The sequence below is a fragment of the Mastomys coucha genome, unplaced genomic scaffold (genome assembly GCF_008632895.1).
Source record: "Mastomys coucha isolate ucsf_1 unplaced genomic scaffold, UCSF_Mcou_1 pScaffold20, whole genome shotgun sequence".
NCBI classification, from domain to species: Eukaryota; Metazoa; Chordata; class Mammalia; order Rodentia; family Muridae; genus Mastomys; species Mastomys coucha.
In genome coordinates, this window is record NW_022196903.1 from 31,995,828 (window position 1) to 32,009,337 (window position 13,510).

The 13,510-nt window shown below is 42.5% G+C and overlaps 1 protein-coding gene across 6 annotated transcripts in view; it reads right to left on the reverse strand.

Annotated features, from left to right (window-relative positions):
* The window catches only part of Dgki (diacylglycerol kinase iota), a 456,269-nt gene that overhangs the window by 206,461 nt on the left and 236,298 nt on the right, over positions 1 to 13,510 (reverse strand). For 3 of the 6 annotated variants that reach the window (XM_031381541.1, XM_031381544.1, XM_031381546.1), the window contains exons 8-10: positions 12,718 to 12,834; positions 6,784 to 6,858; positions 6,186 to 6,284 (exon numbers count right to left, since the gene is read on the reverse strand). In XM_031381541.1, coding sequence (XP_031237401.1) covers positions 6,186 to 6,284; positions 6,784 to 6,858; positions 12,718 to 12,834 — 291 coding nt within the window. The remainder of the gene's footprint in view (positions 1 to 6,185; positions 6,285 to 6,783; positions 6,859 to 12,717; positions 12,835 to 13,510) is intronic. The other 3 variants (XM_031381545.1, XM_031381542.1, XM_031381543.1) reach the window with 2 other exon arrangements.

Here is a 13,510-nt window from a genome sequence, read left to right on the forward strand (position 1 = left end):
ATAAAGACAATATCTAATTAAAAAAAAAAAAAACAAAACTATTCCTGTTTGCCTATGTGGTCTGCATGTGGAAGGGCTGCCCCAGCAGGGTAGAAAGAGCTTGAACCCTGGGGTGAGGACTTAGGGGCTTGTCCTGTGTGGTGGAGAATGTTTAGCTTCTGGCACAGGTGCTGCATGGAAGTGATAAGGGACTGCCCAGGGGGATTATGGGAATCAACTGACTCCTCATGGTTAAGCACCTCGCACAGCATGGAGCCCAAAAGAGACCTTCCAAGGCGCTGCTCCTTTTCTTCTCGGCTCTTTGTATGTCCATTCACTCAATTACACTTGCTGCCTGGGGTCAGATGTGCTTGGTAATTATCTCACCACAGCGATGGGTGATACAGGAGCCAATGCAGGTCTTTTGTTCTTCAGATCACCGCAAAGCTGTAATCTAAAAGTTCTGCCTCATCACAGGCCTGCTGTAATTTTGGGAATAACATTTCATTCTTAATTATCAGAACATCTCCTTTGGCCTTATCCAAATGAAATATTTTGCTCCTGGTCAAACACAAACATGGATTTAGGGACATCATTCCAGCAACACGAATGGCATTTTCTTTCTTTCCATCCTGAGCCTTGCTACCAAATGCATTCAGGATTATTTTGATCATATTGTGCATTAACTGGATAACATAAGCATCACTTTAATGACCAACTACTTTATACAACATATCCCACTGGCTGGACAGAGTCATTTTTTTCTCTCTTAGATTCATTCCTAAAGCAGCGTGAATGGCCGATGTAAATCATGCCTTCCCACCTCTGCTATGGAAGAACACACATCACGATTTCAGCTTCCCCTCTTATGCAGACAATGTGAGATAATTAACAGCTTTCAAGAAAGGAAAATATAAAGTGCAAAAAGGTTATTTTGCTCAACCTAAAGTTTCTGTAAAAGGTTTGATGAGCTGCAAGGTTTCAGTTTTGCTCATTTCAAATCTGTTCACTAGAACTCCTAGCACCTTAATGTATCCTTCCAAGAGAGGAATGTCTACAAAGCCTGGCAAGTTGTTCCTTCTATGGCCCAACTGAGTTCTTGGCTCAGTCTATTGGGTCAGCAGCCCTGAACTTGAGCAGAAATAATCTAGGCAACAGTGCTCGGCTACTTCTAAGCATGAAAAGGCTTAATGTCGGTTAAAAAGTGATACTGGCTGGTGAGATGGCTCAGCGAGTAAGAGCACTGACTGCTCTTCTGAAGGTCCTGAGTTCAAATCCCAGCATCCACATGGTGGCTCACAACCACCTGTAATGAGATCTGACGCCCTCTTCTGGTGTGTCTGAAGACAGCTACAGTGTACTTATGTATAATAATAAATAAATCTTTGGGCCAGAGCATGCAGGGACTGAGAAAACAGGGCTGACCTGAGCAAGCAGATGTCCTAAATTCAATTCCCAACAATCACAAGAAGGCTCACAACCATCTGTACAGCTACAGTGTATTCACATACATAAAATAAATAAATAAATCTTTAAAAAGGAGATGTTGGGCTGGAAAGTAAATAAAGAACTTGCTATGAAAGGATGTAGATGCTGAGTTTTGATCCCCAGCACACACTTAGAACCCCCAACACCAGGGAAATAGAGACAGCCATATTCCTGGAGCTTGCTAGTCAACCAATCCAGACAAATTAGTGAGCTCCAAGTTCTGTCAGAGACTCTGCTGTCAAAGAAAGACCAAAGAAAGTGAGTGACTGAGGAAGCCAACAGGAATACTTCTCTCTCTCTCTCTCTCTCTCTCTCTCTCTTTCTCTCTCTCTCTCTTTCTCTCTCTCTCCATCCCCCTCTCTTTTTCTCTCACACACACACACACACACACACACACACACACACACACCTTATTTCCATGATATGGTATGAAAAGAATTTGAACAAAAGCATTTCTTTAAAGCAATCCATGTGAGTGGGGCATACAAGCTAGATGCTGATCAAAGTTAAACACTCACACATTTAAATGAGATCCACCAATTAATTACCTCTAACCTTGAGAAAAGCTACTTTAGTGCTTTCCCAGAGGCAATGAAGTAAATGGAGCCTACTGGTCACACAAAGGGGACACACTGGAAAAGGGTCATTTGCTTCCTTCTGTGTTCAGATGAAAACTACTCTCTCATTTACACAACTGTCGCTAGCAAGTCTAAGCACATGACAATTCTCACATGCTGCATGCCAAGAACAGGCCTGAAACTTTTATGCCTGAGTCTGGTTTTCCTGAAGAGGGCAGGGTAGGACAGTGCTCGTGAATTCCTATTCCATTCCCAGGTATAATAATTTACTGACCACTGACTTCTGTTGCTATCATGTGATTGGGTACTCCTGATTGGGTCCCCTGGGAGTCTTGCCAGGTCACTCGTCAGTTACTGTACCTGGGCTCTCTCTCTCTCCAAACCAATCTGACCCATAGAAGCTTAAATTTGTAGAAAACAATAAAGTTGCATTTAGCTCCAGACTGAAACTTTTTTCAGTACTTTAAAATCTAACGTCTTCACTGAGACTACACATTGAAGTATTTCAGAGACAGTTTATGGAATTTGTTTCTCATTCAAAGTCGGCGTCTTTCATCTGTTCCCTATGCCTCTGTTGATATACTTGGCCCTGACTTAAGAGGGTGGCTTTCTGGGGGAACACTGGTTCACAGAGAGTGGCATAAACTCAGCCAGCATAAGTCTGTCCACCGGCAGCTATCCCCTCAAGTCAGTACGCAGAGCTCCAGTCTAAGAATCGAGCTTCCTCCACACATCTCATCTGCCTTGGAACTCCACACTGGACAGTGTGAGCAGAGTCCCTCAACTCTCAGGACTACATAGACCCATTCTAGTGGTTAACACCTGAGCATCTGTGAACTTATACGAGGTAACATGAGAAAGAGTCTCTGAGCTCAGGAAATAGCGGAGGGGTGTCATAGGAGTGAGATGGGCCCAGCCTTCCCAACTTCCACACAGAGGAGGGGATTTTGTTGGAGAAAACTCTTTATCCTACCTTCAGTCTCCCTCTCACAGGGAGAGAGAGTACTTCAAAGCTGATGTTTTAGTGCCTGGACCCAATACCTGTCTCCTCAAATATTTCTGGGACCAACAGTACAACCAGTGTCTAAATCTTTACAGAATACCAGTGTCATGTGTACACTGATGGTGCTGGGTAAACAGGCACAGCTAGTGTGAAGTTTAAATGGAAGTGTTATTTAACAGAAACAGTCCTGGAGTATGTTTAGTCCAATATGATCCTTCAAAATGTTGATTTTTTTTTTTCTTTTTCAAGCTTATGTCGGGGAACAAGATACAGTTCTCTTTCTGGCCACTAGATGGTGATATCATCTAGTTGTTTAGACTAATGCAAGTTTAAAAGTGGTTTTGGAGCCTACTCTTCAGAGAGGAAATGAGTCAGAATCACCTTTTACATAAAACCAGATGAGTAGAATGAGTAAAATATTAATTGTTAAACTAAAAAAATCAGAATATGCCCACCTTTCTTATCGAAGCTGGAAGTCCGGGCCAGGCAGCTAGATTTGTCTGCTAAAGAGCAGCATCTGGAACGTGAGGACTGAGAGGTTCTACCTGGAAACTCCTGGCCATCATGACTTACTGAGATGCCGCCTCTGCCTTAACAGGCTTCCAGGAGACTATCTGCACACTAAGCTTAGCCATGTTACCTTGCTGTTGCTGTTCTTAAACAAAAAGACTTCAATAAACAAAGTACTCTAAATCTAGTTTCCATGACACAAATCCAAGTTTTAAGACATTTTCCACAGGCTGGAAACCTTGATCCAACCACATTTCTTATTTTTTCTGCATGTTCCATTCATAGCAGTGTCACTGAAATGCGGAATGTGCACTACAGCATCTGCTCTGATGTTTATATCTCTCATGATACAATTGTTGGTTCACTCTGCTCCATGCCCTAAAAGTCCCCCTAGCACTCTGACACCTACACCCAGAGAGAACACAAACCAGGAGAATATCACCTCTACCATTCGTGACGTGCATCCCAGGGCCTTAGAACACAGTAAGGGGGTGACTGATTTTGAAAGTGGTTTAGAAAGGCACCGGTGAGCCTAGAAAGGTGACCAGAAAGTTCCTTGTTAGAGAAGAGAAGGGACTTTCCTCTCAAACTCCCTCTCTGACTAACTACACAGACCCCTCTGATGAATCTCCTGTCACTGTTTCCCTGTGGAATTCCACAGCTCTTACAGTCTGATGTGCTCAGTTTAGAACACAAGACAAATGTCATATGATTTACTCCTCCCTCCCCCCCATTGGCCCCTTCCCTGTCCTTAACAAAAAAGATTTCCTCCAAATTCACTCAGGCGTCTTTGATCTGTTAGTACTTAGTGAACTGGGAGGCAGCATTAGATAACGTCTTAAGTCTTTTCATCATTACTAATTCACAGAGATTGGAATGGGAACGGGGCCATGTCATAACTGGTTTGCTAGCCTCACAGAGGCAAGGACAACCAAAAAGCATATGCAGGGGAGGGGGTAGAGTGATTAATCAACTCACTTCAGGGCTGGGGTGTAGCTCAGGTGGTGGGGTGCTTGCCAAGGACACATGAAATCTTGGGTTCTGTCCCCCAGCGCTGCATTAACTAGGCATGGTGGCACACACTACAATCCTCAGAAGGGAGGGGGAGAGGGTCAGATGTTCAAGTTATTCTTGACTATCTAAGGAGCTCAAAGCCATCTTGGGCTACTAAATAATATGCATTCCATAGGGAATGCCCTGATACAATTCAGTAGATGCTAACTACCCTGTAGGGCTCAGATTACCAAAACCATCAAACTAATTGCATATACTTTGCTCAGTTTCTGGGTTCTCAACTGCATTACCCTTCTTAGGCTACAAGAAGGCCAGTCCCTGAGTGGGTGTGTCGGGGTAAACAGAACACCAACCCTAAAGAACCCTTCATTAAGTCCTTCTCCACTATTACAGTAGAACCACACCATTAGACCTGAAAGGACATCACCACTCAGACAGGAGACTGCAGGGTGCAGAAAATGCATTGTTTCTTTGCTAGAACATCTGTTTTCCCTGTTCTCCATAGTACCGAGATTGATTTTCAACACTTCAAGTGATTAGGAATCTTGAAGAAGGAGGAAACCAGAGGTTTTTTTTTTTTTTCTTTTAAATCATAGGCTATCATGAAACAAGTTTCATGGTAACCAGTGCATCCTGGGAAATGGCCTTTATTTTAACAATGATGACATCACTTGGAAGACTCAATCAAAACCCTTATGACATGACATCCTTCCTCATGTAGGTGGTTAGAGAGTCTCAGACCTCTATTTGTTGATGGTGAAACTTCAAAGAGTCTTTTCTCAAAGTGTAAAGTGTACACTTATCGGTCAGAAAAAGATATTTTTGCATCCAAATTCCCCAGAAAATAATGGAAAATCAAAGCCCACAGAAGAGCCTTAATAAGAAGCCCCAGGAAGCAGGATGAGAAACGGATAAAAAGAAAAAGGACTGTATTACAGAGAAAACCAAGAGCATCTTTACAGAGCAAGGCTGCCGTGGGAATGCCATTATCTTCTGTGAGGAGATATTTGTATTCTTAACTGGGGTTAATGTTAAGCTACACTGAAAGAGCTGTGCAGAGAGCGGATGAAATAATGAAGTCTTTACAAACGGATTATTTTCTCTAGCCTTGAGGTACTTGTTTACAATGGCTGTGACAAATGAGCTCTGGTTGTACCTTTCCCTGAGGACAGGGACAAAGGAGTCAGGTTAAACTATAACAAGAAGAAATAAAGACACGTCGTAAAGGTATTCCTAATTATGAAAACTGAGTGGAGAGGGACACTGGGGCCACCGAGCCTTTCTGTTGTTCGCCTCTTCCTTAGCGTGGCCATATTGAACACAAATAAGTCCTCCTTTCCTTTACAGTGGAATCTCTCAACTCAGAGGAACTCTGAAATGATCCTTCTAGAATATCTGCGAAGAAGATGCTAGTCCTGCGGTCTTCTGAGTACCTCTCGTCTAGCTGTGCATGGGAGGAGAGTGACAGACTGCAGGCTCAAGGCTTTGAGTCTGGTCCTGGTCCTGGCACAGCTCAGATGCCTGGGCTCCTAGGATGCTATTTTACTTGGTGCTGGGGATTGTGTCTTTGACATACGGACTATTCAAAGTGAAACACATGAAAAACGACTCACCTGGTTTCCTCCGCTCTTTGGGTTCACAAAGACAAGCAAAGGCTTCATGAGAGGAGAGGAGATGGGCTTGATGACAAAAGGACGGCCTTTGGTTTCCTGCTGGAGGAGGCAGGCAGCACTGTTAGCTAAATACCCATAGCTCTCACGGAACGACAAAGCAATGGGAAGGGAGAACACCATGCACCCCGAAGATGGTGAGTCTTATTCCATCAGGCTGAATCTTCATAGCAGTGTGTTACACATCTCCTGGAACAAAGCACCTCCCACTATCATTTACTCCAGAAAACTGATGCATGCTTTGGACTTCACTCTGCACGCTCTAAAAGTTCTACAAGTGTCAGTTCTTATTGTCATCTCTACCATCAGCATCATTTTGGAGAGAGACATTCCAAGCAAGGGCAGATGCTCTGCCTCTGGTATGGCGGGTCAGATTTGACTAACTGATGGATAGCTTGATGGATCTGGAACATGAAGGATTCCAACATGCGTAGAATGGCTGAAGGGGGGAAAAAAGGCCTATAGAAGGTACATCCCAACCTTAAGTGTGGGCCTCTACGGAGAAAGCTGTATGTCTCACACATCTCTCTGAAAGACTTACCTCAGTTCCTCTTTTACTGGCTTTCCTTTTAAAACTCGTTCTTTTCTTCTTCCGATTGGAGGCCTTCAGGGAGTTCTGTGGGGACAGGAGGGAGCAGCTGAACTCGGAGGCGGAGGCAGGCAGCCCTGGCATCACCATGCAGAATCATGTAGAAGAGGACAGCAGCGCATGCTGTTGACCGCATGCTTCTCATGCTTTGACACTTCCAAGCCACTGCTCATGGGTAAGCCACAGACAGAAACCAGTCGAGTGCTCCAGAGTGAGCAACTGACTCCCCGCCACGAGGTGGCAGGGAGTGAGAGCCACGGGGGCTCTTATGGACTCACATAACAACACATGGTATACCTGCCAACCCTCCCAGTAAAAATGGAAGAATCCCAAATTCTCTGAGGGGCTCCAGTCTCCCGCCCAACCAGGTCCGTCTCCCGCCCAACCAAGTTCAAGTTCATCTCCTGGTATGGAGATCACCTATGTGGAAATGTAAAAAAGGAGGCCATTTTTTTAATCTTTCTCTTTTTTCTTCATTTTCTTTCTTTGTTTACTTTTTATGATCTGTTTTCATAGTACTTATAAAATAATGCTCAACCCCAGGAGAACTTCACAACCCAACAGTCTTATCAACACTGAAGCATAATATTTTAAATGGTGGGAAGACATCCTATTGTGGTTACTTACAATGGTGGAGCGGTGAGCATTATTTTTCTCTCTGTGTCAGGAGACCCATTAATTTAAATGTCTTCTCTCCACTAAGTAGCCTTGAATTTTTCTTATGGAAGTAACTCAAAGTTGTTGACACACAGTGATTCTTAATTTTACTTTAGAGATTTTTTTTTTTGTGGAACCACAACCCATGATTACTTTGTCTAACCATCTTCTCTTATCATTTGCTACAAATACTCAGAGGAGAAAGTCTTACAGGATAGTCACACTTACTGGCTGAAGACCGAACATAAATCAGATTTAACTAGTGGACTTAATAATTCATTAGACTACATCTTCACAACAGTAAGATAGTACTGACCATATAATAGATGTTTGACCAAGTGTTCAGAGCCTGAAATGCAGAATTCTTAGCTTAGACATTAGAATATACACTTACACATTATTTGATCACTTAATAGTTTTCAAACTAGCTTGAAGAAATTTAAAATAGCTAATCTGCACATAATTTTTTCCTTAGAGCATTCAAAACTAAACATTGGTTTGTATAATACACAAATTAATGCATCAAAATCAACACAATACAAACAGGCTAACTTTTTTTATTTTACTTAAAGAAAAAAGAAGGAAAAAAGCAAGCTTATTTGTAGCCTGTGTTCACTGAGACTGCGGGAACTTTTTGAGGAACCACCATTCATCCCCAGGTTTTCTTCTTCCATCAAAGGAAAATGTCTTCAGGACCTTGCAAACCCTTCAGAAAAGAGATTCGGGAAACTGGGTGTTTCTGACTCTGGAGTTTTCTTGACATTCCTGATGGACTACACTTCTGCAAACAGATCTCCTGGCTTTGACATTTCTAGGCTAAGGGGATGTTTCATAATGTCCTTGTCTCTTTTTCCTTAAGAAAGTTGATGCCATCTTTTGGTAAATTTGTATAGAAAAGGGATGATGATGTGGAGTCTGGTGCAGCTGCAGCTGCCAAAGAAGCTTCTATTAGGTGCCATCAAATGATCCTCCAAACAGCTCAACCCAACGTCACATCCCAGCCTCCCTCAGACCTAGACCCTGTACAAAACTCAATCAGTTTGAAGTGAAGCCAAAGCAAAGATTCTCCTGAAAAGCTTTGTGAGTGAAACAATCATGATACATACCATCCTGTACCTGAGGATGAAAATGTGGATTTGTGCCTGAAAAGTGGCACTAAAGAGACCCCGGTAAGGTAGAGCACCATGAATCAAGGAGTGCTGTGAATCTGATGGATTTGCTACACATCCAGCAGCAACTCCCTATGATGAGATGCGTGCACTTTGTTAGGTCAGGCAAGTGTCTAAAATAACAGGTGCTTAGTTTTCACATGGAGGGCTAATACCTCCCTCACAGGATGGTTGTTTGAGTTTGAACAAGAAAAGTTATGTGAAGCAATTAGTTTTGCAGTCATCCCAGGACTGCATCTGCTAACATCTGTTAGCCTCACTGCCTAGAACAAGTCCTAAGTACACAACCATACCACAATCATTATTTTTAAAAAGAATAAATATTATATAACTAGCAGTATTTACTAAGCCTCTTCTACTTTGGACATCCGTGCTGGGAATGTGACGGCTTGTCTCCTCACCGCTATGGTGTGTTAGTTCATTTCCTGTCTAGACCAAATAAATGCAAATACCAGTTGCTTGTGCTTGCAGGAATACACTAGGGGCCTCCGTTCTTGACAGAGCTCAACAAATAAATTCCAAAACAGAGTTCTACTGCACCAGGTGAAGATCTTCCACAGCTTTCTTCAACTTATCATAAAATTTATAGCATTTTGGGTAATTTGATGCTCAAACACATTTGGGAAATGTAGAATTGGAAATGAGGGGGAAATGTGAAAGCAGAGCAGGCAAGAAACTCAACTCTAGAGAGAAGCAGGTACATAAAACGGTCTCTCAACAGAGATGAAGCAAGTGCCCCCTGGACATCACCAAGACCAATGCTTCTGTAGCATTCTTTACAAAACAAGTGTGGTGATTGACTTACAATACCTGGGCATGTCTATGTGAGATCTATGGATGTTTTATATTCTCAAGAATGGTCAAACAGCAATAGCAAGTAGAGGGAATTTCCCAGCAAACCTCACTATTCCCACAGCTCCCTTCTGTTTGAGTACCAATGTCCAACATCACCTCACTTATAAGGCAGCAGCACCTTGTGTGGTGTAGATAGTTAGGAAGGCAGATTTGGGAAGTACCATAGCCAAGACAAGTTAAGAAAGCTACCTTCAATAATAGCAAATCTTGCCCTTCCCGGGATAGTACTGGGGAATTCAACAAAAAGTAGCTGGCTTTGCAAGAACACAGAGGCAAAGTCAAAATGTGATTATGAAGCACTGGTGATGAAAGAGTCAAGAAACTTTTCACCCTTCTCTGACATTATAAAACAAAGACTGCCTGTTCTGACAAGGGAAGCTAACTCAGTGGCCCAAGAGACCCTCTTACAAGATTAACACCACTCAGCCTTGCTTTTGTGGTCTTCCATTTCAATAGCATTGCCCTCTAGCCATTCTATGAAAGGCATCAGAAGAGATAAAGGCCCTTTGTCTTCTTGGACCAGGTGTCAGAGCCAATCCTACCAACCAGACTGTTATCAGAGTTATGACTCCCTCCTGGACAGTTAGGAAGGCCTTATGGATGAACCATTTAACTGTAAATGAAACTTTAGCTATTCCCCTTGAGGGATTTTTTTTCCAGGTTATAGGATCATAAATAACTGGCTATATCAAAAGACCTAAAAATTATATATTACTTCATTATAACTGAGGAAGTCTCTCCCATAAACACCAAACAACATTTTGACAGATCACAGAAGGAAGAAGCCGGAGCATTGTGCATTTAAGGGATGCTCACCTCCTGCTCCAGGTGTCCCACTGGAATAAATGTGGTTTTGATAACAGGAAAGAACAAAGAAAACTTGTCTCTGAAGTTGAAGAGCAAGTCTTAAAAACTCCATGTAACATCAAATCATGCATGCTAATAGATCTTCAACGTTCACAAAGAAATGGTATAAGCAACTCTGTGGTATTGTGTTAGTCAGGGACTAGACTCTGTCATTCTGTCTCACAGGTCTCCAGCAAATAAAGATCATCCGGTCAAAACAAGACAAGAAAGAAAACCTCATCCGGGAGTAGAAAGAGTGGACAGTGCACTGTCTGTAAACAAGACACTGTGTAAATATCTATCAGTAGGGTATGGACCAACTGTGAAACGTCAACTGAGTGGAAATAGCGTAAAGTGACCTACTTTAGAATTACATGTAGTGCTGGAGACATCTACCCAAGATTCTTATTTTAAACAAACTAAGCAAGTTCTGAAGAATTATCTGCAGCACAGCATCACTCATTACTCATTAATAACCCTGAACCCTGTACACACTGCAGTTCTGTATTTGTCCGAATGGTGCATCTCTATGCATATAAACCAGTAGTAAAAATATGGATATATAATGGAAAAGCCAGGAAAGGTGTCTAAAATTAAGTTAGTGAAAAGAGACACTTTTATTTGAAGTTCCCTTTCTACAAGTATATTCATTATACACTAAACTTTAAACTAAAAGACTAAATACAATCCTACCTTTGAAGAGACTACAATGTCCCAACTCAGTCCTTTGAGTATATGTTCCCTAGAGGAGACATAAATGTATCTAAAACATTATCTGTAGGTTCTGGGAGAGGAAGGCAGACTTGCATGAGGGGCTAGTCACTGCTTGGGCTTGATGATAGACAGATTTTTGATACATGCAGACTTTATTCTGAAGCAATGGGCTTCTTCACAGGAAAGAAGTAATAAGAGTAAAACAAGTGTTTTAGAAGGAAAGCCCAGCCAAAGTGTGTAGGATAACAATCCAAGAAGATAGCCCTGCCAAGGAGGGAGAGTGCTGTTAGCACAGTTCCATTACTAAAGATGGAAAGAACAATTGTGTGGCCACTGCTGCTGAATTCCATAACCGTAAATTCAGGGACTGCTCACAGCACTTGAGTTTGTGATCAGACCATGACTGAGAGAACTATAAATTGTAGGATGCAGAACTATAAAATGTAGGAGCACATTGACAACACGGAGTCAGAAAAATGTCAGAAAATCCTATAGGGACATCAAGAAGAAACTTAAAGAAGAAAGGTGGGGTATGACAGAGCAGAATGGCTATCCAAATGGGAATCCTACTGTCTGTCTGTCATCTGTCTGTCTATCCACCTCATCTCTCTCTACACATATGTGTGCATACTTATATAATTATATCTACATATTTATTTCATACTCCAATGTTCTTCTATAACATTGCTTCAAAATATGAGGTCAAGAAGATATCCTTAATTAAGTAAACATTTAGTTAGCCATGATCCAGGGCATCATTCTATTGAGCATAAGGACGACTATGATGAGATCTAGGTCCACAATGATTATACACCTTAGGGAAATGCCAACATTATCTAAAACATTGTTGTGGACTCTGGACTAGAAATGCAGTCATATATATATGCCCTTGATAGAGTGGCCTTCTGTTATCTTAGGTGTTTACTCTGACATGCTTCATTCAGCAGAGACCTAGCATGCTCTAACCCGCTCACCAGCCTAAGAATATAATAGTACACAGTATGCTATTGTCTCGCTTGCTGCTCTTTCAACAGCTCTAAACCCCACCCACCTTTTAAACAGAAAGATAATCCCTACATCCTCAGGAAGTTCCCCCCAGACTAACAAAAGGAGATTGGCTTAAACAGGAAAGCTAGTAACCACACGGAATCAGATTAGGTACTAAGATAGCAGCTGCAATTTGTATCAAGAAAAGACTGTGGCTCTCTAAGCAGGCTTGTATGTAATGGAGGTCATGACTCACAGCCTGCCCTTTATATTAGCAGAAATCTTAACTAAACTGTGATGCTTGCAAACCTTGCTCTCTGTTGACTCCTCTCAGGCTTAGAAGAGACCGTGTGAGCATCCAATACAGGCTCACCGGTACTCACTAAAACTCCGGAGACCTGCCTTCCTAGAGTAGTGTTACACGTGGGTGAGGAGGACAGTGGGCTCTCACGAGGATGGGAGTCTGGTTCCATGAGACAGTCTAGTAAGGTCAGGTGATGGCCCAATGAGATGAGCCTGACAGCTAAGCACCAGACCACAGGGATGCATGTGAAACGGTCATAGGATCCCAAAGACTACTGAGGGAGAAAAAGCAGATAAATCCCAGCAGTTCATTTTTCTCTGCACTAGGCCAGCAGCACCAGGATCCTGCAGTTACCTGAGGTTTCTTCACCTTAATGATCCAGGTGGGCGGGACAATAACAGCAGCATGAGCCCCCAGGGAGCAGGGTTCTTCAATATGATGCAGCATGAAGCAGGTCACTTTATTGTGAAACTGAAGAGAAAAACAGGCTAATAAGCAATTCTGAACAAGGAGCAATTCACAGCAAGAAGGGATAAGAATACACACACACACACGTGCACACACACATGCACACACAAAATCATACACATCAAGAACATATACATCTCATCAGCATTCAACCAGCCCAGGAACACAGAGGCCAGAGTAACTCATTCCAAGTATAGACACAACAGGAGTTAACGGGAACCTGGAAGTCCACTACGACATTCTAACTGTCTAACAGACTATTTACATACTACACACAACTGTGTCTGGGTAACAGGTCATGCAATAGCTAATGTAGAGAAGAAATGAAGACAGCTGGGAAGGCAATGCCTGTTTGTTTCTACCACAGTTGGAAATCCTCCCAAGTAATCTTTCCGGTTTAGGGAGCCAGGAAGGAAGCAAAAGGTCTCTTCTGGAAAGCTGTTAATCTCAGTGGTAACAAAGCACAGAGTCGCTTCTACCAGGGTTATCTAAAGCCCTAAAAAATACAGTGGTCCTATGACACTCCACAGGTCAGAGGAGCCCGTTCATTACAAGAAGGAAGGAAATATAAGCTAATAACAGTCACCGCAGTACCCCAGGGTGAGGGGCTTAACTTACTGTTCTGCTGCGAGGCTGGCATGTGACCTCAGTCTGGTCACATTTTCAATCACCTCTTTTG